Raw genomic sequence first — 22,090 nt, forward strand, 5'->3', positions numbered from 1 at the left:
TGGGGAGGGGCCCGAGCAGCCCTGACCCCCGTGAGGGACTTCCGGCGGGCCGGCAGGCCCGAGCAGAGCGGCAGGACGGGGGTATCGGGAAGTGTTGAGAGGGTTTGGGGAGGATATGGCGCGGTCTGGAGGGGCCCGAGCGGTCCGAGCATGCTTGAGCCCCCCCGGCCAGAGGGGTCTCCGCCCTCGCACCCCGAGGATTTTCCTGGGGTTCCTCAGCCACATCCCAGGCATACTGGTGGGCTCTGCGGATCTCCCACCCCAGGACACCTCGCACCCCTCTGCTCTTGGGGCTCCCAAAGGCCACCCCATGCCTCCCTACAGCGCCCCATGGCACGACTGTGGCCGTCCACGTCACCCCATGTCACCCCACTGTCCCCTCCCTGGGGGTCCCGGCGGGGTTCTGGTGCCTTCACCCATGTGGGGGACCCTATAGCGCTTCCCCCATGAGGAGGCGTGCAGATAGAAGTCAAAGTTCCGCTGCTCCCTCACCCCACCCCTAGATACCCACTACCACGCGTGTGAAACCCTGCGGACACCCCCACATCCTCACCCCACCCATTTTTGGTGCCCACGCTCAACTCCCCGCATCCCCTAGGCGTGTCCCCCCGCCCCCGTGTACCCACACACATGGAGCCCTTATACAAACCCCACTCCTGTATTTGGCATTTTTAGGTGCTTGGGATGGGGAGGACACGGTGGGGGACACGAGTGGGGACACACGTACAAAAGCCGTAACGAGGCTCCGGTCCGAAGCGGGTCCCTAAGGCCACGTTGGGGGCGCAGGGGATGGGCCGTGGGTACCCCCCCCTTCCCTTCACAGCTGTCGGGGGCCGGGGTGTCCGTGGGTGCCCCTCCGGCCCGTCACAACTCCCGGGAGGGCTGCGGGATGCGAGGGTGCCCCCCGTCCTCTTACAGCTCGCGATCGGCGCTGCTGGATGAGGTCTTGAGTGGGACCGAGTCGAATCCATCCGGCATCCGCTGTGGGGTAGGGAAAGTGAGGCCCGGAGCCCGCCGGCGTGGGGAACTGAGGCACAGAGCCCCCCTTGGAGTGGGGAAACTGAGGCCCGGAGCACCCCCGGGGTGGGGAATTGAGGCATGGACCATCCTCAAATCCCACCCCCACCACGGCTTTTGCGGTGGCTGCTCCAGGGTTGTTTCCGCCGCCCACCCCACCGCTCACCTTGGCCGTCAGGGCTTTAAGTTTTCCAAAAAGTGACATTTCGGTGGCAAAGAGCAGCTCGTCCTCCGCGTCCTCCCCCTCCATGATGGCGCAGCTATCGGGCGACGTCGCGTCGGTCTCCCGGGCCGCCGCGTCCATCACCAGCTTGGAATATTTGTATTCCAACCTGGGAACGCAGGCGGTGCCATCACCTTCCCGTGACAGTGGTAGCCCCCGTGTCCCCAAATCCCGCCGCCAATTGCTCACTTTTGAGTCTTTTTCCAGAAATAAGCGGCGAGCGCGGCCAGCAAGACGGCCACACCCGTCCCGGTGGAAATTCCCACTTTTAGCCAAAAATCCACGCTCCGGCACGCCTGGATCACCTGCGGCGGCAGGCCGTCTCCGCCGTGGCACAGCCGGGGCTCCCGCCACACGTAGGTGGTTTTCTGATGGGGGGAAAGGGGGCTCAGGGGCCGCAGGAGCCGCTGCCCAGCCCGGGGCACGGGGCGGTACCTGAACGCCGCCTATGCAGGCGCCGACGATGGGGCGGTGGTGGGAGCTGGAGCAGCGGGGACATCCCTCGGCCGTCACCCACAGGAAATGGAAGGTGCAGCCGTCGCAGGTGCCCTCGGGGCATTTGCTGGGGAGGGACAAAAAGGGGGGGGCTCAGGTGACGGTGACACTCGAAAGTGGGGATTACAGCTAAGGTGACACCCCAAGGTCGGGACAGCATGACAGCAGTGTCCCCAAAGTGAAGCACTCCAAAGTATCTACCGATAACAGCAGGGGATCTTGGAGGTTCCCAAACCTCCCCTGGGAACTCCTTTGTTTCACTGCCAACCTGAGTACACGCAGGGCGCCGGTGACACAGCCAGGATGACACCTCAGGGTGAGGGAATCTGACGCCATGTCAGTGTCGTCCCCAGAGCAAAGCACCTCAGGGAAATGCCCACCCATGACAGCAGGAGATGTTTTGGGTCACTTTGGGAGACCCCTAAGCCCTCCTTGGTGTCCCCAGTGTCCCACCGCGCCCCCCCCCCCCCCGGGAACAGCCAGGGTGACGCCTCAAAGTGAGGGACACTGACACTGTGGCTATGGTGTCTCCAAAGCAAGGCACCCCAGGGATATGCCCAACCCTGACAGCAGGAGATGCTGTTCACCCAAAACCCCCCTTGGGGTTCCCCGTGTCCCCTCCCCACCTCGGGACAGCCAGGGTGCCAATGCCGACACGCAGGGGGTCACAGCGTAGGCGGATGGTGGTGGCCCGGCCACCACTGCAGGGCTGTGTCATGTCGTTGGACCTGCCAGGGGACATGGGGGGTCAGGAGGACAGTGGGGTACAGTGTGGGTGTCAACCCCCTGTCACCTGCCTGCACCTGAAGAAGAAGATGATGTCAGGCAGGTCAGGGTGGCTGGGGGGGAAGAGCTCTGGGGGAGACACGATGCCGTCCAGCACGGAGCTGGTGGTGACACCTGCAGGGAGAGAGGGGTGTCTCCAGTCCCACTGGGGTGTGTTCCAGTCCCAGTGTCCTAGTGCCACCAGAGGGTCCCAGTCTTACTAGGGTGTCCCAGTGCCACCAGGATATCCCAATCCCAACAGGGTGTCCCAGTGTCAGTGTCCCAGTCCCACCAGCATGTCTCAAGTCACACCATGGTGTCCCAGTCCCACTGGGGTTGTCGGTGACATATACCAGTGACAATGTCCCAATCCCAAAAAAGGTGCTCTGTAGTGTCCCAATCCCACCAGGGTGTATTTCAGTCCCATTGGGGTGTCCCCATGGCACCAAGGTATCCCAGTGCTGCTGAAATGTCCTAGTGCCAGTGTCCTAGTCCCAGCAGAGTGTCTCAATCCCACCAGGGTATCCCACTCTCAGTGCCACTGGGATGTCCTGGTCCCTGTGCCACCAGGCTGTCCTAGTCTCAACGCGGTGTCCCACTCTCAGTGCTGCAAGATTGTTCCAGTTCCTGTCCCACACATGTGTCCCAGTCCCCCTGACGAGTCCCAGTGTTGGTGTGCCAGTGCCACCAAGATGTTCCAGTGTCTGTCCTGCCCATGTGTCTTAGCGACCTCGGGGTGTCCCAGTGCCCCAGGGTGTCCCCCCTCCCTCCCTGCTCACCCAGCAGGTGGTCACCCAGGCTGACAGGCTGAGAAGACACAGCTGTGCGGGCACCGGTGACATCGGAGGGCACCAGAATGGCCTGGCACACATAAGAGGTGACCACCCGGGCAGGGCCCCCCAGACCTGCCGTGACATTGTCTGCACATGAGGCCATTTTCCTGCCCTGTGGGGACATACATGACACACGTGTGTGGAGTGAGACTGTGCATACAAGGGACGGGCATTTGTGTGTGCAGGGCCATGGGTGTACAGGTGTGGCTGCACAAGTGTCCATATGTGTTTACACGAGTGTTCACATGTGTCTGCACAACTGTGCAGGTGTGTTTGTGTGACTGTGCACAAGTGATTGCACAAGTGGGCGGGTGTGTATGTGCAAATGTGACAGTATGTACACCTGTATTTGCACACCTGCATGTGGGAATGTGTGTTTGCATACACGTCCTTGTGTTTGCATGACTACAAGAACATATGCACATGTGTGTCTGTGTCTGCCCACCTGCATGCCCCATCCTGTCTGTGTGCCCAGGTGTGTGCCCGTGTTCGCCCATGCAGATGCCCATGTGTGCATTGTATTTGTGAGCAATCCTGCCCATGTGTGCCCACCTGTGTTCCTGTGCCCACCCTCCTGAGTACCCACCCATTGTGCCCATCTTTGCACTCGTGCTTGTGCCCACCCACTTGTGTGCCCACCTGTGTGCTCGTGTTTGTACTCATGTGCCTGTGAGTGCACACACCCCCTGTGTGCTTGTGTTTGCACTTGTGTTCCTATGACCACTCCCCCATGAGCCCAGTTGTGTTCCCATACATTCATGCACGATCCTCTGCTCTCCTGTGTGTGCCTCTTGTGTGCCTTCCCAGGTGTGTTCCCATGTCTGCATGCATGTTTCCATGGCCTCCTGCCCATGTGTGCCTACTCTCCTGAGTGCCCACTCATGTACCTGTGTTTGCACTCGTGTGCCTGTGCCCGCCCCTGGGTGTGTTCCCATGTGTGCACTTGTGTTTGCCCACACGGCTCTCACCTGGTGCCCACAGAGGCTCAGGCGGAAGTGATGGCTGTAGCGCAGCCCTTTGGGGGTGAAGCCGGGCCCGGTGCCCACCCCGGCACCTTGGCCCAGCGACGGGAACTCGAAGTGCAGCATCCGGCCTGGCAGTGCCAGTGCCAGGCTGCAGTTGTTGTAGCATAGCGATCGCAGCTGGGAACAGGGACAGGGAGCTCAGGGATGGCCATGCACTGGGTGCACTGGGGACCCCTTGTGGGGGACTCTGGAGAGCTGGCACCACCCCTGAGAGACAGCAGGGCCATAGTGGCATCCACCAGGGTCACCCACTGCCACCCACCAGTGTCAGATACTGTCACCCATCTGGGATGGCTGGGAGGGGCTGGTGTCATCTCTCTGGGGACAGCTGGGGGCCTGGCATTACCCACCCAGGATTAGACATTGTCACCCACCTTGCCATCCACCCAGGATTGCCACAGGGTTGGTGTCACCTCCCTGGAGACGGCCAAGGAGGGCAGGCATCACCCACTCTGGGTCAGACAGTCACCCACACTGCCACCCATCCTGTCACCCACCCAGAATGGCTGTAAGGGGCTGGTGTCACCTTCATGGGGACACAGTGTCATGCACCGAGGATGACTGGGGGAGGCTTGTGTCACCCACCCGTGATGGTGTCACCCTCCGGGTGCTAGCCAGTGCCACCATCTGGGACATCCTGGCTCTGGGGGAGGCTGGTGTCACTCCTCTGGGGCCCATTGGCATCACCCATAGGGACACTTATGGACACTTGGACCCCCTGCCATCCCCAGTCACCTGGTTGCTGCGTGTGCCAGGGCCACAGGGGTGGCAGGTGGGTGTCCCGTCGGAGGGGTGGCCCCGCAGGTAGGTGCCAGGCGGGCAGGGCTGGCAGGTGCCCGAGCTGGGGTCCACAGCACTGCCAGGGGAACACGGGGCACAGGACCCAGTGGGCTGGGGGGCACAGCGGCGGCAGAAGGAGGCCACCCCCCCCTGCACATTGGTGACGTTGATGCTGTACAGCTTGGCCACATCACTGGTGAACCGCCGGCCCTGGCACCGAGAGCACCATCACCATCTGCCCCCCACCCTCCCCCAGATCCCCCAAAGTGGGGGCCCTCCAGCCCTCTCAAAGCAGGGCTCTCTGTCCCTCACCGCCTCGTGGTAGGGGGTGCGCTGGAAGGCCCAAGTGAAGCTCATGGTCGCGTTCTTCTCCACCAGGTAGGTGTAGGATTGTTTCCCTGTGGAGCCTGTCCATGTCTCTACCGGAGTGTTGGTGTGTGAGTTGACACCCTGTGGGGACGGCAGAGGTGGCACCACCCAAGTTCACTGTGCCCCCCCCGAAACTGCTGTGTCTTCCCACTCACCACCATAAAGTAGAGCTCACAGCCAACGCTGCAGAGCGTCTCGAAAACGAAGGTGATCCTGGCTACCTCCCTGCTCTCTGTGTCCTCTAGCACTGGGCTTGGAGGGCTGGGGACAGCGTGGGGACACTGCTAGCTCTGCTCCATGGCTATGTCCCCCCTGCTCCCTGATGTTGGCCCCCACCTCACCTGAAGCCAGGGACCACCAGCGTGAGGATCATGAAGTCGCTGTCAGAGGCTCCAGCTGCCGTGTAAATGTAGTCCCCAGCTACCTCCCAGCCTGCAGGGGTGCAGTGACACTCAGAGAGGTCCCTGGCTGTGCCCCAGCAAGGGACAGGGAAGGGACAGACCTCTGCCACTACCTGCAATGCCCTTGTACTCGAAGTTGATGCCGCTGAGCACGGTGGTCTCCATGTTGGGAGGCAGCACGTTCCACCACTTGTACTCCAAGCCCAGCACTGGCTCAGTGCCCTCTGGGCAACTGAGACAGGCTGGGGAGAGAAGGCAACAGCCCTGCACAGGGGTGGCACCCACCTCCCCCTCTGTCAGCTTGGTGTGCCCTGCTTACCCCTTGAGGCCAGTGATGGGGACAAGAGGGGACAGCCCTGCACTAGAGTGGTACCACATTACCCTCCCTGCAGCTTGGGATGACCTGGTAACCACCTCTTGGGGACAATGGTGGAGACAGGAGAGGACAGCTCTCTACTGAGATGGGACCCATCTTCCCTAGGCAGCTCCAGGGATCCCAGTTACTTACTGGGGACAATAACTGGGATGTTCTTACTGGATACATAGGGACAGCCCTGCACCAAGGTGGTACCACTTTTCTCTCTGTCAGCTTTGGGTGCTTTGGTCACCACTTTGGAACAATGATGGGAACAGGATGGGACAACCCTGCACTGAGGTGGCACTCACATCCCCCTGGTAGCCCCAGAGATCCCAGTTATTCCTTGGGGCAGTGGTGGGGGTGTCCTTATTGGAGCCATGGGGACAGGAGGGGACAACCCTGCACAGGAGTGGCACCCACCTTCCCCCAGCAGCTCAGGCTGCCCCAGTCACGCCTTGGGGACAATGACGGGGCCACCTTACCGGAGCCATTGGAATAGAAGCCATAGGGACAGGGCTGGCAGGTGCTGCTGTTGCCTTTGGCGAAGCCAGGGTTGCAGGGGGGGCATCGTGTCTTGACCCCCGAGGATGGCAGCCGGGTCGCCTGCGGCAGCTCCTCACTGCAGATCTTGGGCTCTGCCCACTTGTACATCAGCTGGGTCTGCCAGGGCAGCAGGTGAGCTGAGGGGGACACCGGGGACAGGGGGCCCACCCCGGGCTGCCCCTGCATTACCTCCCCACGGGCATCGCAGGCCGTGTGGATGTAGAAGAAATCCTTGTCCGTGCAGGGCGGGCGTGGCTTGCAGGACCCCGAGCCGGGCTCTGCCGAGGGGGAGCACGGCGGGTGAGCCAGCACAGCCCGGGGACCCCAGCGCTGTCCCCACCACGCGGGGTGTCCTTGTCTTCCCTCCCAGCCAAGGGATAGCGGGTGCTCCCTACTCCCCACATCATCTCTCCCTCCCCCAGGGCCACTCCTGCCGTGCAGATTGCGGGGACAAAGGGACCCCTAAGGGTGTCCCCCCTCAGCAGCGTAGGTGTCAGGTTTGACAGGGGTGCCAACACTGTCGCCACCAGGGGATGTCAGGTCACCCCTGCTCCCCACATCACCCCTTCCCTTCCCAGGGTCAAATACTAGAGGGATAGCTCTGGGCGGGGGCAGCCCCGGGTGTCCCCTCTCACCGGCGTAGGTGTCAGGGTCGCAGGGCTGGCAGGCGGTGGCCCCTTTGCCAGAGAAGGTGTCAGCGGGACAGGGCTGGCAGGCGGCTGAGCCGGCAGCGGGAGCGAAGGTGCCGGGCTTGCAGGGGAAGCACTCCGAAGTGAAGGCCACCCCTGGGAGCGGGAGGAGTCTCAGGTAGCAGAGACGGGAGTGCACGACCCCCGAGACCCTCCTTCCTGCCCCCAACCCACCTGTAATGCCGATGTTCCTCACCAGCACCGGTTTAGGCACCTTGGACCAGACGGAGAAGGCGGTGGTCCGCCAGTACAGCACGTTGTTCCCACGGCTCAGCTCCACCTGGGAGAAGGATCCCATGAGATTGGGTAATCCCACGGGATTGGGTAATCCCACTGCCAGGGATGGGTTTGGCACCATGGGTGGGGGATCCCGCTGCCGAGGAGGGGGCTGGCACCAGTGGAGGGGGGTGTGTGGCACCCCCGTCTGTCCCCACCCATCGCCCCCTCCTCAGCCTCATGGAGCATCTTCGTCCCACGGGAGGGACGAGAAACGCCGGGGCAGCACCGAGGGACCTTCCCCCGGTGTCACCTCCCACCGAACACTCACGCTGTGGAATTCCCAGCCCTTCTCTGTCGTCCGCATCCAGCGGGACTCCTCCACCGTGGGCTGGCACTGGTCGTTCTGCACCTGCAGGGAGAGTGTCAGGGACCCCATGTTCACAGGGAACCCTGCATGTCCCCATGGACACACCCCCATGCTCCCAGGGACCCTCCATATTCCTAGGGACCCCTCCTCATGTCTCCATGAACCACTGCCATATCCCATGGGGCTCCCCTCATGTCACCAGGGACCCCTCCATGTCTGCAAGGATCCCCATGATGTCCCCAGGGACCCCTCACATATATCCAGGGCACCCTTCCCCATGTCCCCAGAGACCCCTGTCACATCTACCAGAGATCCTGGGACGCACATCATGTCCTAAGGGACTCCTTCCATGTCTCCAGGGACCCCTGAGGAGTCTCCACAGACCCACTCAGGTCACAAGGGACCTGTCCCATGTACCTAGGGACCCTTAATGCCATCTAGGACCCTCTCCCATATCCCTATGGACCCCTCCCATGCCCCCAAGGACCCTCTCATGTCCCCAGAGACCCATATCCTCCACCCTGTCCCCGTCACCCACGAAGAATTCGAAGACGATGCTGCTGTCAGGGTAGATGTACTCGAAGGTGACAGTCCCCGACTGTTTGAGGCTCACAGCATACATGAGGGTGGCCGTGCACTCGTCTGTGTTGGAGGCCACGTAGTCCCCCAGTGGCACCCACGTTGACCTGGGGCAAGTGATATATCCTGTCACAACTCTCGGCAGGCAGGACAAGGATTGTAGGGACAGTTGGGAGGGTCCCCAGGAAGCAGGGGAGAAATGGGGGGCTCAGGGCTTGGGCACATCTTAGGGACATGGCAAGGTGTGATGGCTAGCCACATCTCCCTTGGGAGAATCCCCTGGCCTGCTGAGAGCCGTGTGGAGTGTGGACTGCAAGGAGAAGAGGATGGGGTCCCCCTGTTCTGGGAATGTGGCTGGATGAGGAACACACTACTGGGAGTAGGGAATGCATAAGACGGGCATCAATGGAGCAGCGTGGAGGTGCCAGTAAAACTGAGAGTTTGGTGGTTTTTGGTAAATCTGGGAGGGTTTCTTGGTTGTTGGTACAACTGGGAAGGCTCAGTGGTGTGGTACAACCAGGAAGGTTTGGCTGTTGGTATTTGTTGTGTACCAGTGGCTGCTGGCACAACCAGTTGGTGGGAAATTCAGTGGCAGCGGAACAACTGGGAGGGCTTGGCAGCTGCTGGTACAACTGAGAGGCCTTGGTGGCTGTGGTACATGTAAGAGGGTTTTATGGCTGCTGGTGGGATGTTTAATGGCTATGCAACAACTGGAAGGGTCTGGTGGCTGCCAGCACAACCAAAAGAGCTCAGAGGTTGCTAGTGAGGATCAAAGGACTGTGGCAGTAAAGGCTCTCGCTGGTGGCATGGGGGTGTGGGGACCCCCATGGGTCCTTTAGAGAACCCCATAGGAGCTCTGGGGACCTCCATGGGTGCTCCATTCCCAAGGAATTTGGTGTGGAGGTCCCATGGGTTTGGGGTCCTGCCACTTCTTGGGAATGGGGGATGCTGCTAGGTGTTCCCCTGCTGTGACCAGGGTGCCCCTGTAATGCTCTGCTGGTGTCACCTCCCAGGGCAGGATGACAGAAGGGTGTCGGGGCAGCTGGATGCACAGGGGCGCTATGGATGCACAGGGGTGTCACACCCATCATGCTCCCTGTGTCCCGCATCCAGTGCTGACAGGCCAGGTGCCCGTGTGCTGGCGTCACAGCCAGTGACACTGTGACTCACGCGGTGCAGTTCTCTGCCGCATCGCCAAAGCTGTCATCCACCTCCAGGTTGGTGGCCACGTTGGCGAAGCCATGGGGCACCTCGTCCCACTCATCGAAGCGGACACCAGTGCCCAGCGAGTAGGTGCCCGCAGCGCAGGGCCGGCATGTCTGCGTCTGCATCTCCAGGAACTCACCCGCCTTGCAGGAGAATGCTGCCAATGGAGACGGGGGCACAGGGTGTGGAAGGTCATCCCCAGTCCTCCTGGTGCCGCTACAGCCTCATCACCCTCAGCTCTGCATTTCCAAGTGCTCCAGCTGGTGGAGGTGCTGGGATCCCCAATTCTTACCACTCCACAAAGGCAACCCCCCCATCCATGAGTTTCGGTACCTGATACCCAGCTCTGCCCAATCCAGGCAGGATGTAACGCTCTACCATGGAACCGGGGCACCTCCAGACTTTGGGGGGCATGTATTTGGGATTCTCATCCTGCTCATCCCTCCTGGTAAGTTTGTGTGAGGGGGATTCTCACCTTGCTCAGCCATCCTGGTGCATGTGTGTGTGGTGAGATTGCCATGGCTCTCATTCTGTTTGGTGACTGTGTGTGTGATTCCCCTCCCATCCTCGTGCATGTGTATGTGTGATTTCCATCCCTCTTATCCCATCCTAGTGCCCATGCGTGGGATTCCCATCCCATCCTATCCCATTATGTGTGTGGGATTTCCATCTCTCTCACCCCATTCAGGTGAGTGAGTACTCATCTTGCTCATCCTGTCCTGGTGCATGTGTGGGATGAGGGGATTTCCATCCCAGTGTGTGAGATTCCCATTCCTCTCATCCCATTCCATGACTTTATGTGTGATTCCCATCCCATCATATCTGTGTGTGCATGTGACTCCCATCTGTCTCATCCCATCCCAATGCCTGTGTGTGTGTGTGGTTCCCATCCCTCTCATCCCATCCCAGGGAGTTGCTGTGTGTGTGATTCCTATTCCATCCCATCCCAGTGCTTGTAGTTCTTCTACCATCCCACTGATCCCATTCCATCCTCCTGCCTGCACTGGAGCCAACAATGGCTGTGCTTGTCTCCCCACTCTCTCCCTCCCCTCGCCCTCATTTCCCATCCCTGCCATTCCCACCCCCCAGCCTAACCCCTAGCCATTCCTGGTGGCAATCTTACAGCATTCAGTGCCCCTGACAGGGTCAGGCAGGCCAGTGCAGAGTCCAGGTGTGTGTGGTACAGCCACCCTCCAGCGCGATCCTGAGCTGTCACAGGCTGTGTACTCGTAGTGGTACTCGGACTGCAGGAGACACAAGGGAGCGTGCAGGGAGCTGTGCCCTGGGCTGTCCCTGCACCCTCTGCTCCCTGACAGGGGCTGGCCCCTGGGCCCAGCAGTGCCTTCAAGGGATGGTTTTGAGTTAAGGTGTGGCAATGTCCTGTGGTGCCCAGGGCCTAGAGAGAGGGGCCTGAGAGGGCGTTCAAAGTGGGGGGATACTGGGGCAGGGGAGAGTTCAGTGTGGGGGGATCCTGGAAAATGGGGGTGGATTTGGGTGGGAGATGCTCTGGATTGAAGGGAGCTGGGGACCAGAGGGATGCTCAGAGTGGGGGAGCATTGTGGCAGGGGGGAGGGGGGGCAGTTTGAGAAGACGCTGGGAAATGGGGGTGCTGTGCGTGGGGGGATGATCTGGCTGGGGTTGCCCAGGAGCCTTGGAGCAGCAGCAGCCCTGCACCCCTCCCTGGTGTGGAGGGGAACCCCTGCGCCCCCTCCTTGCTCCTGGGATCACATGGCACTGTCACGCCCCTTGGCGCGGCTGTGACACACTTTGCTCATCAAACAGCTGTGGCACAACCCGGATCCAGCCGGGGAGCAGCCCGGGCACAGGGCGGGAGCACAGGGGAGACCAGGAGGAACCAGGAAGTGCTGGCGACAGCAGAGGCACCGTGACCCCCCCATCCTCCCACTGCACCAAGCTGAGACTGCCTTAAGGTCGGTGAGGAGACGCCAGGGACAGACGGCGTGGGCAGGGTGAAGGACACATCTGGTGGTGTTGGGGTTTGGGGTACAAGGGGAGCTCCCCACCCCCCGCAGCAGCGCTGAGGTGTCAGAGCCGGTGCTGTGGCTTCATGCTCCCGGCGGCTGCTGGAGCGTGGCAGGTTGATGAGAAAACAATTGCTTTGATGTTCCCATCAGCTGGAAACACAGCAATGGGGGGGGAGGGAAGAGGGGGATGAGGGGGTGTGAAGGGGAAAGAGGGATTGGAGAGGTAAAAGGGGGGTGGAGAAGGAAAACTGGGGACAGAGAGATGCCTGCCGCACCCCCTGCCCATGTACGGACAGCATGGAACCCCCCTGGCCCTGGGATGGGGACACAGAGAAAGGTCCCCACCTCCCTGGGGGTACCCGGAGGGTCACTCCAACTTTCAGCAGCCCTGAACTACCACATTGCTCTCAGTCCTGAGGGATTTCCTTGGGGAGAGGGTATTTTTTCTCTCTTCCTAAACTTTTCCATGTTTTCATTAAATCTACATAAATTGACCTAATTCAGCCCCAGGGTGGCTCTGGGGGTGGAGGGCACCCAAAACTGCCACTGTAACTCTGCTCTGGCCAGGGGAGGGAGAAGGGCTGTCCCTTGTGAAGGACAGGGGACACCTCCTCTGGGGGACTGATCGCTCCTAGGGCAGGTGCCAGCCCCAGTCTATTGTTTCCAGCTCTGGATCACGGAACACGGACAAAAATAATTGTATCAGAGAAAAAAAAAAATCCTGGCCCAGATTTTAAAAGCAGACGCAGGTCTGAGGAGGGGGGAGGAAAACTGGGGGGAGGGGGGCAATACGGACAACCCAGGGAGAGCATTTAGGGGTTCACCCGCTGTCCCCAAGGTGGACAGATCCTGGTGAGTGACAGTTTTTCTTCACAGAATACCATGTGCTAGACTGGGAATGACACGTGGCCGTTGGGATTGCCCCCCCCCCCCCCGCTCCTTGTCACCCCCCAGCAGCACTCAGGGAGACCCCAATGTGTCTGAGGGGTAGGAACATAGGGACGATGATGGGGTGACACGAGTTGGGGTCCCAAAGCCGAGCCACTGGGAGCAAAGCCACTGGGACCGAGCCACTGGGAGCAAAGACTGCTCCCTGGGCCCCCAGGAAGTCGGCCACTCCCTCCCCCCTACAGGAGACACCCCATCCCCAGCCAGTGCCACCGGGATGCCCGACCCCCACCTGTCCCCTCCTTGTCCCCCCCATCTCATAGGGAGCGGCCTCCCCGTGCTCGGGGACTCCGTTTCATCGGTGTGCGGGGGGAATTTGGGGGTGGTTGCAGCGGTGCCGCTGTGTTACCGGTTGTCCACCCCCCATCCCCCCGCCACTCCCGGTGCTGGTACCTCCTTGCAGACGTGTAGCTGCTCTCCGGTGCGTCCCGGTGACACGGTGACAGCCAGACACAGCGCCAGCGGCATCCACCGGGCTCCGGTACCGGCCATGGCGGCGGCAACGGCGGCGGCAACGGCGGCGGCTCGGCCGGTGCGAGCACCGGCGCCGCTGCCCCGCCCCCGCCAACGGCCCGGCCTCCGCGCACCTGCCGCTACCTGCCCCCGCCCCCGGGAACGGGAACAGGCACCGGGACGGAACCCCCGGGAACGTCACCGGCATCTCCCCCGGGAACGGCACCGGGCAGCACCTCCGAGAACGGGCACCGGGAACGGTGGGAATGGCACGGGGCATCGCCCCAGGGGATGGGAACGGGCAGTGGATCACGAATAGACTCCCTTGGAACGGCAACTGGCATCGTCTCCGGGAACGCTTGCCATGAGAGCGGCACCGGGAATCGGTATCGAGAACGTTATTCATGGGAATGGCACCGCGCATCGGTATTGGGAATAGAGACACGGGAAGGGAACTCCCGGGAACAGCACGGCCAAGGTTACACCCATGAATGGTACCCTGAGATTGGCGCCGGGCACCGGCACCGGGAGTGCTATCCGTGAGAACGCCGCCGGGAACCCCATCATCCTTGGGAGCGTATCCCCGGAAACGGGACTGGGAATGTGATCTCCGGAACGCGTTCCCGGGAACGGCATCGGGATTTTACCATCGGGAACGGATTTGGGAATGTTACGCCAGGAACAGCACCGGGACCGTCTCGGGGCATCACGCCCCCGGAACAGCCCCTCCTCCCGCCGCCCGGGGCTGGGGGCGGACAGGGACACGGCAGGGGGCGGTCAAGAGCCCCAGCAGCCCGGAGCTGCCTCCACCCCACCGGAGACTGGGTGCCACTCGTGTGCCCTCAGGCCATGTCCTCACGGAGCCAGGCCAGCCCCACTGCACTGGGGACAGGACACGGGACACATGTGGCTGCATATCCTGGGCATGGAGGACATGAGGGACATAGGGGGTACAGGGGACATAGGAACACGGGGGACACAGGAACATCAGGGACACTGGGAATACAAAGGACACGGGAGAATGGGGGACACCGAGTGACACGGGATACAGGGGATATCTGAACATGAGGGATGTAAGAACACAGCTGGTAAGGGGCTGCAGAGGGACACTGGGTACACAGCTGACATGGGAACGCACGGAGATGGGAGACACAGGGGGACATGAAGGCTATGGACAACACGGGAACACCAGAGACATGGGGAACATGGGCATATGGGGGCCACAGTCACAAGAGGACATGAGGGACAGAGCTGCTAAGGTGATACCGAGGTCTCAACTCTGGTGGCAAAGGGTCACCCTGTGGGTTGGAGGACACTAGTGACACGCATCTATCTGTGGTGACACAGGGATGCCAGCAAGTACCACGGGCAGGGGGCACACGGCCACAGGAAGGAAACATGCCTCTCCCTATGGCAGCATGGGGACAACCCCACGCCCACTTGTGCCACAGCTAGACAGTGGCATGGGGAGGCCATGGCCCACGGCATCCACAGTGTCACCCTGGCAGCTGAAGCCTGCCAGGCACCATTAAGCTGGTGACCTCCTCTCAGAGTGTCCCCATAGCAGGGCCACCATCAGCAGCCACCGCAGCTGCTTCTCCCAGTAATGCCAGAATCACAGCCGCCCCCTTTTCACCTCTGTGGCTGTCCTCTCAGGCTCATCCTCTTGTCACCACTGTAGCCACCCCTCAGTCACCCACCCTTACTGTCCCCTTGGCATAACCACGGCCATCCTCTTGCTATCACCACAGCTGTCCTCCTGTTATCACCGTGGCCATCCTCTCGTTACCAGCACAACTGTACTCTTCCACAGTTTCCACAGGGGCTGTCCCCTGGTTACCATCACAGCTTTGGCAGCACCATGGCCATCCCCCAGTCTTCACCATGGTTGTCCTCTTGTGGCCATCCTCTTGTCACCACCACGGCTATTCCCATCCCCAGACACTCCCAATAAAACACAGAGGCCGTGCTGCATGAAGCTCGTAGGTCTAATGAGTCCCTGGTGTCCCGCGGGGCCAGCAAGGTCCGCGCTCAGGTCACAGACGCGGCACGGTGCCACGACAGCCCCGTGTACAGCCTTTGTGCCGCACGCAGCTGCAGGGCCCGGTGAACCACCGCCAGCACGGCACGGAGTGTGCAGACCCCGCACGAACAGCACGGAGCCCGCAAAGCGCGAACGGAGCCTGCGGCAGGGCGCATTTCCCGCCTTGCCGCGGGGCCCGGCCGGGATGAGGCTGGGGCGGTTCGTCTTCCGCCGCTGTCGGGAGCGGCTCGATGTCGGCCCCGGGGCTGCAGACGTGGGCGCGGGTCAGAATCGCAGGGCGCTCAGCGGCCGTGGCCTCGCCTATCTGATCGACTCATCCCGCCCGGCCCAGCCGCACAGCGCCCGAGGGCTTCGCGGCGCTTTCTTCTCACCTCGGCCCGGCGGGGCCCGGCCGATCGAATAAGATCAACGTGTAGGGAGGGAGGGTGGCTGGCGCCACACACACACACACACACACACACACACACACACACACACACACACACACACACACACACACACACTCTCTCTCTCTCACTCACACACAGACAAACACACGCACACTCTCACAGGCGCCCACGCACACACACACGCGCGCGCGCACAGCCACAGCCACTTCCGCTCCGGGCCTTTTTCTACCATAGCCGCGCCGAGCACGCCGGAAAGGCGGCGCAGAGCTCGGGCGCGCCCCCGGCCGATCGGAGGACCGCCGAGCACCGCCGAGCACAGCCGAGCATCGCCGAGCACCGCCCGCGTCTCCCGGGCACACGGGCGGCTCAGCGACGAGCGGCAGGCGGGGCCGGGCACACTCACCGCGGGCAGGGCACAGCCCTCCGTGCCCCTCCCTGAGGGGCTGTATCGCTCCCGGCCCCAGAGAGCTGGATGAATCGGGCCAGGAGGCTCCAGTCAGCATTCCCCACCCCACAGCGCCCCCCCCCCTTTATTCGCACAAATCCTCCTCACCCCAGGACTCATAACTACAGGAGCCCTCCACCCCATGGGAGGCAGCCTCCAAGGACCTCCTCACACACACCCAGTGGGACCCTCAACCCACACCACAGGACCCCCAAGCAGGGCACCAACCCCACAGGAGCCCCCCCAGCCCCACAGGACCCCCAGGCCAGCACTGCCACAGAGGAACCCCCACTTTATTTGCATGTGGTGGTCCAATATTTACAACCCGGGGGCGTCACCAACCCCCCACTGCAGGAGACCCCCCCTGAGGGCCCCCCACACTGTAGAGGCATAGGAAGATCCCACGGATCAGGGGGGACCCTGCCAGGCCCCCAGAGCCTGCCATGGTCTCACCAGCACCCTGCTCAGCATCAACAGAAGGGGCTCACAAGTCAGAGCTGGGTCCCCCAGTCCCGGGGGTCCCTTCACCCACTTCTCTACAGAATTCACGAGAAATATTTTTCCAACAGTCTAAAGGTGCTCTGTTGGCCCTCATAGTTGCCCTTGGTGGGCTCAAGGAGGGCGATGGGCCATGATGGTCCCTGGGCTGCCACATGCAGGATCCAGGTTGCTGCCAAGGGTAGGACCAGGGGTGGTTCAGGGTCAGTACCAGGGTCTCCAGGATCAGTACCAGGGTCTCCAAGGTCAGCAATGGGGTCTCTAGTTGGTACTGGGACACAGGTGTCAGTACCAGGCTCTCTGGTCCATACTGGGATTGTTGGAATCAGACACAGGATCTCTAGTCAGTCCCAGGTCTCTCTCAGGTTGCCAGCAGGTCCCCATGTGGTCACTTTCCCACAAGGACGTAGAAGGCCATGAGAAGACAGGACATGGACACAGCCACGTGCAGGCGGGTCCCAATCACAGCAGCTGTGGGTGGGACAAGGATGGGGTGAGGCCCCATGTCCCCATCTCAGATGCATCCTGAATCCCTGTGAGCCCATCCCAGACCCCATGTTCCCATCCCAAACCCCACTGTTCCCATTCCCAATCTCTGTGTTCCTATCCCAGACTCCAAAACCCCCATCCCACATCTCTGTGTCCCCATCCTGGACCCAATGCTCCTGTCCTAGACCCGACCCCAGTGTTCCCAGAATCCCCATCCTGTACCCCAGTGTTCCAAGTGCCCCCACCCCAGTGATCCCAGCACCCCCATCCTGTACCCCACATGTTCCAAGTGCCTCCACCCCAGTGATCCCAGCACCCCCATCCTGTACCCCAGTGTTCCAAGTGCCCCATTCCAGTGCTCCCAGCACCCCCGCACCATACCCCAGTGTCCCAAGTGCCCCTCACCCTTGTGGCAGACTCCCCAGATGCCCCTGCGCTCGGACAGGAGCCAGGTGCGCAATCGGGGCACCTTCCGCAAGTACGCACAAGTGCAAACCAGGAGCAGCCCGAACACCAGGAGCCCGTCCAGGGAATAAACTGCGGGGAGATCGGTCGGGGAGGGGTCAGGGGGAACTCCGGGCCACTGCCCAACCCCCCTGCAAGGAGACCCCCACACTCCGTGTGAGCAACCTCCCATCTCTGCCCCTATGAGGGGATGCAGACTCCCCGGGATCCCCCCGAAAGGGACTCACACTGCCCGTGTCCCCACCGACGGCACTCAGAACCGCCAGTACCCCGCCCCCGAAGGGTCACAGTCCCCCAGCCGCCTCCCAAAACTTCCTCTCTCTCAGTACCTTCCCCACATCAGCCCCTTCTGCCCCAAGGCTGCCGGTACCTGAGTGCTCTCCCCATGGTGCCCCATCAAGCCCCCCGCCTTCGGAACCCCCAAAACCCCCGTAATCCCCTCCCTCCATGGTCCTTGAGGCCCCGAACCCTTCCGGACGCCCCGGCCCCTCCACTCCCCAGTTCCCACCACCAGCCATGGTGGCCCCAGGACTCTGCACAACCCCTCGTTCCCCCGTTCCAGCATTGGTTATGCCGGCCCCGGTTGTCCCGAGGCCCCCCTCGGTAGCCCTGGGCCCCCCGTTCCCACCGTTGGTCATGGCGCCCCCGGACCCCCCCGGCCCCCGCGGCGCCGACGCGACAGCGGAAGCGGGCGACAGGCACGGCCAGCCGAGCGCCGACCCGGGCGACGCGCATCCTGAGGAGCAGGCGGCCTCAATGGAGCGCCTATCGGGGAGGTGCGTGTGCCGCCCCGGTGCGGCCCAGCAGCCCCGGTGACCCGAGCGCTGCGGGAGCTGCCAGTGCGCCCGGCCGAGTGTGAACAGCCCCCATCCCGTCCCCAGTGACCCCTCAGTCTCCCGCAGTGCACTCAATCCCCATTCCAGTCCTTCCAGTAACCCACCAGTACTCCCAGTAATCCCCGGTCCTCCCAGTACCTCCCCAGTGCAACCACACCCCAGTGACCCCCGGTTTTCCTTGCAACTCGCAATCTCCCCATGACCCTGCAGCCCCCGGTATGCCCCAGTCCTCCCAGTACCTCCCCAGTGCAACCAGTCCCCATGGCAGGAACCCAGTAACCCACCAGCACCCGCAGTAACCCTCAGTCCTCCCAGTATCCCACCCACGTGTAAACAGTCTCCATTCCAGCCCTCAGCGAGTTCCAGTCATCCCAGTAACCCCCCCAGTACAATCTGACCCCCAGGCTCCCCTGTAACTCCCAGTCTAACCTTAAGGTCCCCTCTCCAAGCACCCAGTCCCCATCCCAGCTCTTGTAGTACTTGCCAGTCCTCCTCAGTAACCCCCAGGCTCCCCAATAAACCCCAGTGCCTCCAGTATCCCAGTCCTTCCCAGTAACATCATGTGCCACCCAATCCCCATCCCAGTATCCCCCATAAGTCTCCCAGCTGACTCCCAGTGCACCCAGTAACTCCCCGTATCTCCCATAACACCCAGTGCATCCAGTCCCCAGCCCAGCTTCTCCCATAACCCTCAGCTCCCACAGCAACCCACACAATCCAGTGGTCCCAGTGCACCCAGCACCAGTGCTCCCAGTACTCACAGCACCCCCAGGGCCCCCTGGGTTCTCAGTGCCCACCAGTGGTCCCTGTGTTTCCAGTGCCCCCAGCGGACCCCAGTGCCCCAAGGTCCCAGTCTTCCCAGTGACCCCCAGTACCCCCTGTGTTCCCTGTGCCTCCAGTGGCCCCAATGTCCCCACAGTGGTCCTGGTGCCCCCAGCAGTCCCGGGTGCTCCCAGTGTTCCTAGGGCCCTATCAGTCCCAGTGCTCCCAGCAAACCCCGTGCTCCCAGTGTTCCCAATGTCCCCAGTGTTCCCAGTGCCCTCAGCCAACCCAGTGCTCCCCAAGTGAGTCTGGTGCTCCCAGTGCTCCCAGCAGACTCCAGTGCCTGTCCTGGAGTTCAGCCTGAGGAACCCTTGCCCTCCTTGGGTTCCAGAGCTAACGTGGAGAACATCCATTCTCCTGCTGCTCCCTTGCACCCAGGCACCAGGGCCAGCCACAGCTCCCAGCAGGAGGGACATCAGGGGTTGATTTATTTCGTCTTCACTAGTGACACCTTGTCCAGGGTGACAACAAAGCCTCGAGGAGCAACACAGTGCTGGGTGGCTGCTGGCACTAGGGCATGGGGCTGTGGGACCCAGGGGAACAGGGATGGGGCGTGATGGGTATCCCAAGGACAATGGGGATGCCAGGGGTGATGGAGACACAGGGGCAATGGGAACCTGGATGAAATGGGGGTGGTGGAATCCCAAGGGTGATGGGAACCTGGGGTCCTCAGGAGCAACGGGGAACACAGGGACAATGGGGATGCTGAAGGCAATGGAGACTTTAAGGAGTAATGAGGACCCTGAGGGATGATTAACACCCCAGGGGTGATGGGGATCCCAAGGACAGTGAGGACTTGAAGGTTATGAGGACACACAGTACAGTGGTGACACCTGGACTATGGGGACTCCAGTGGTGTTGGGAACCCCACTGGGGATGAAGGGAACACAGGGACAACAGAACACCAGGGGTGATGGGGATCTTGGAGTGAGGGAGACCCCAGGGACAGTAGGCACCCTGAAGGTGAGAGGGACCCCAAGAAGTAATGAGGACCTTGAGGGATAGTGAACCCCCAGGGGTGATGGGGACCCCAGGGACAATGAGGACCCCAGGAGACAATGGGGACCTGAGAGGTGATGGGCACCTGATGGGTGGTGGGTACTTCAGGGATAATGAGGACCCTAAGAAGTGATGGGAAGATGGGGTGGCCTGAGACCACAGGGTGGCCTGGGACAGGGACACTTGCAAACAGAGACCCTGAGGGTGCTGGGAGCAGCAGGTGAGGACTCTGAGTTCTGCCACCACAAGACCACAGGGGCTGGGGGACACAGGGGCTGGTGTCCAGGATCTCACCCTGTACTGGCATGTGGCTTCTCCCCATTCCCTGGTGACTCTATCCCAGGTTGTGCCATCCCTTGTGGTGACCCCATCCCTGATAACCCTTTCCCACTAGTGACTCCATGCTTCTGGTGACTCATTCCCTAGTGCTCCCATCCCCTGCTGATCCCCTACCTCTCAAGAAGGTGACAGGAGTGATGTTCTCTCCCTGGACCTGGCCCCTGATGGCCACAGGAGCTTTACTCTGCCTGAGAAGGTGCCAAACTGATATGGGAATCCTGTAGCCACCAGGACCTGCACTAGGAGCTACTCTTCAGCCATAGCAGGTGGGCATGGGAATGGGCTTGTCTCCAGCTGGGTGTCCAGGTGTGGTGGCTTGTTGAAGCCTGTCCATCACTACAGGGGGATCCTGCCCTGGCACAGGGCTAAGATCCTGAAGGTGCTGGAGAGCTGGTGGCAGAGGCTGCTGCAGGAGGAGCTGCAGGGATGCCCACCTGACCTGGAGCAGCAGCTGAGGAAGTGCCACCACAGACTTGAGGAGGTCTGTGATGCCCCTTTGTCCTTGTCTGTCTGTCCCAGCCTCCATCCTTGTACCCAGGTCAGTTCTCCTGCCTTCACCTCACATTTCCATCCATTCATCCACCCATCCATCCATCCATCCATCCATCCATCCATCCATCCATCCATCCATCCTCCACATGTCCATCCAGCTACATATCCATGTCTGTGCTGGGCTGCGGTGCCACACCACCCCCTGCAGTGATGTGCCAGGCCATGCTGTGACACATCTATACCATACAATGCCATTCCATGCCATGCCACAAATGTGCCATGCCGTGCAGCGCCGTGCGGTGCAGACGCTGCAGGGCCGTCCGGCGGGGCGGGGACTGGGGCAGATGGTGCTCACCCTGCTCCTCCCTCCGCTCAAGCCCAGACCCGTCCGTGCCCCGGCGCAGCAGAGCCGGCAGCGGCGGCGGGCTCAGGTAAGGGATTCTCCCACCCCACCGGGACCCCGGGGCCTCCGTCCTGCCTCTGGCCGCCCAGCACGACGGAGGAGCGGGCTGGGGAAACTGAAGCATAGCCGGGCGACGGCGCTGGAAAAGCGGTGTGAACCCCCTCCCCTCCGTCCCACTGCCCTCCTTTCACTCCTTCCCCAAGAGTTTGGGAATCTTGGGGTGCTGGGGACCCCCTTTTCCGAGGCCGGCGGTCGCTCCCACCCCCGGATCCGCCACCAGCCCAGATGGAAAAGAAAGGAAAACTGGGAGAGGTACCCAGCGAAACCAGCTGGGGCGGGAGCGAGGGGCCCCTCGGCCCTCCCTCCCACCGCACCCCGACCACCTTTGACCCCTTCGAGGGTGTCACCCTCCCCCGCCTGGCGCACCGCACCCTTTATTTATGGTAGGACCTACAAGAAGGCAAAGCAAACACAGCCTCGCCTCCCCTCCACCGCCATCGCGGCACGCCCGGGGTGACATGAGGGATGGTAGGGGTGCAGGGTGGGGGCCACCCATGGGTGCAGCCCGGTTCGGGGCGTGGGGACGAGCTGTGTCCCCGCTGTTGCCCGCAGGC

At 61.8% G+C, this 22,090-nt stretch overlaps 2 protein-coding genes and 1 non-coding gene across 3 annotated transcripts; all 3 read right to left on the reverse strand.

Annotated features, from left to right (window-relative positions):
• Positions 1-840: 840 nt before the first annotated feature.
• Positions 841-15,405, reverse strand: ELAPOR1 (endosome-lysosome associated apoptosis and autophagy regulator 1). The gene is made up of 22 exons (XM_074527966.1): positions 13,196-15,405; positions 10,993-11,113; positions 9,834-10,026; positions 8,623-8,770; positions 8,046-8,126; positions 7,673-7,778; positions 7,445-7,594; positions 6,999-7,087; positions 6,749-6,926; positions 6,022-6,150; positions 5,849-5,939; positions 5,663-5,768; positions 5,451-5,588; positions 5,094-5,348; positions 4,302-4,475; positions 3,280-3,445; positions 2,539-2,635; positions 2,362-2,463; positions 1,676-1,802; positions 1,430-1,608; positions 1,184-1,349; positions 841-981 (listed from the first exon to the last, which is right to left on the reverse strand). Exons 1-22 carry the CDS (start codon positions 13,292-13,294, stop codon positions 913-915), a joined length of 2,964 nt encoding a protein of 987 aa, XP_074384067.1. The 5' UTR covers positions 13,295-15,405; the 3' UTR covers positions 841-912.
• A 153-nt stretch (positions 15,406-15,558) lies between these two features.
• On the reverse strand, positions 15,559-15,854 carry LOC113459964 (small Cajal body-specific RNA 2). The gene has a single exon (XR_003381567.2).
• A 551-nt stretch (positions 15,855-16,405) lies between these two features.
• Positions 16,406-18,370, reverse strand: TMEM167B (transmembrane protein 167B). The gene is made up of 3 exons (XM_074527990.1): positions 18,214-18,370; positions 17,526-17,657; positions 16,406-17,102 (listed from the first exon to the last, which is right to left on the reverse strand). Exons 1-3 carry the CDS (start codon positions 18,221-18,223, stop codon positions 17,020-17,022), a joined length of 225 nt encoding a protein of 74 aa, XP_074384091.1. The 5' UTR covers positions 18,224-18,370; the 3' UTR covers positions 16,406-17,019.
• Positions 18,371-22,090: the final 3,720 nt, after the last annotated feature.

This window comes from Zonotrichia albicollis, chromosome 28 (assembly GCF_047830755.1).
Source record: "Zonotrichia albicollis isolate bZonAlb1 chromosome 28, bZonAlb1.hap1, whole genome shotgun sequence".
NCBI classification, from domain to species: domain Eukaryota; kingdom Metazoa; phylum Chordata; class Aves; order Passeriformes; family Passerellidae; genus Zonotrichia; species Zonotrichia albicollis.

Coding starts and splice junctions, on each gene's coding strand:
- ELAPOR1 (XM_074527966.1), bottom strand. CDS start 13,294: ATGGCCGGTACCGGAGCCCGGTGGATGCCGCTGGCGCTGTGTCTGGCT. Junction 6,927..6,998: donor CCTGCGATGCCCGTGGGGAG/GTAATGCAGGGG, acceptor CTGCCCTGGCAG/ACCCAGCTGATGTACAAGTG. Junction 1,803..2,361: donor GGCACCCTGGCTGTCCCGAG/GTGGGGAGGGGA, acceptor GTCCCTCCCCAG/CAAATGCCCCGAGGGCACCT.
- TMEM167B (XM_074527990.1), bottom strand. Junction 17,103..17,525: donor CTGGGGAGTCTGCCACAAGG/GTGAGGGGCACT, acceptor TCCCACCCACAG/CTGCTGTGATTGGGACCCGC.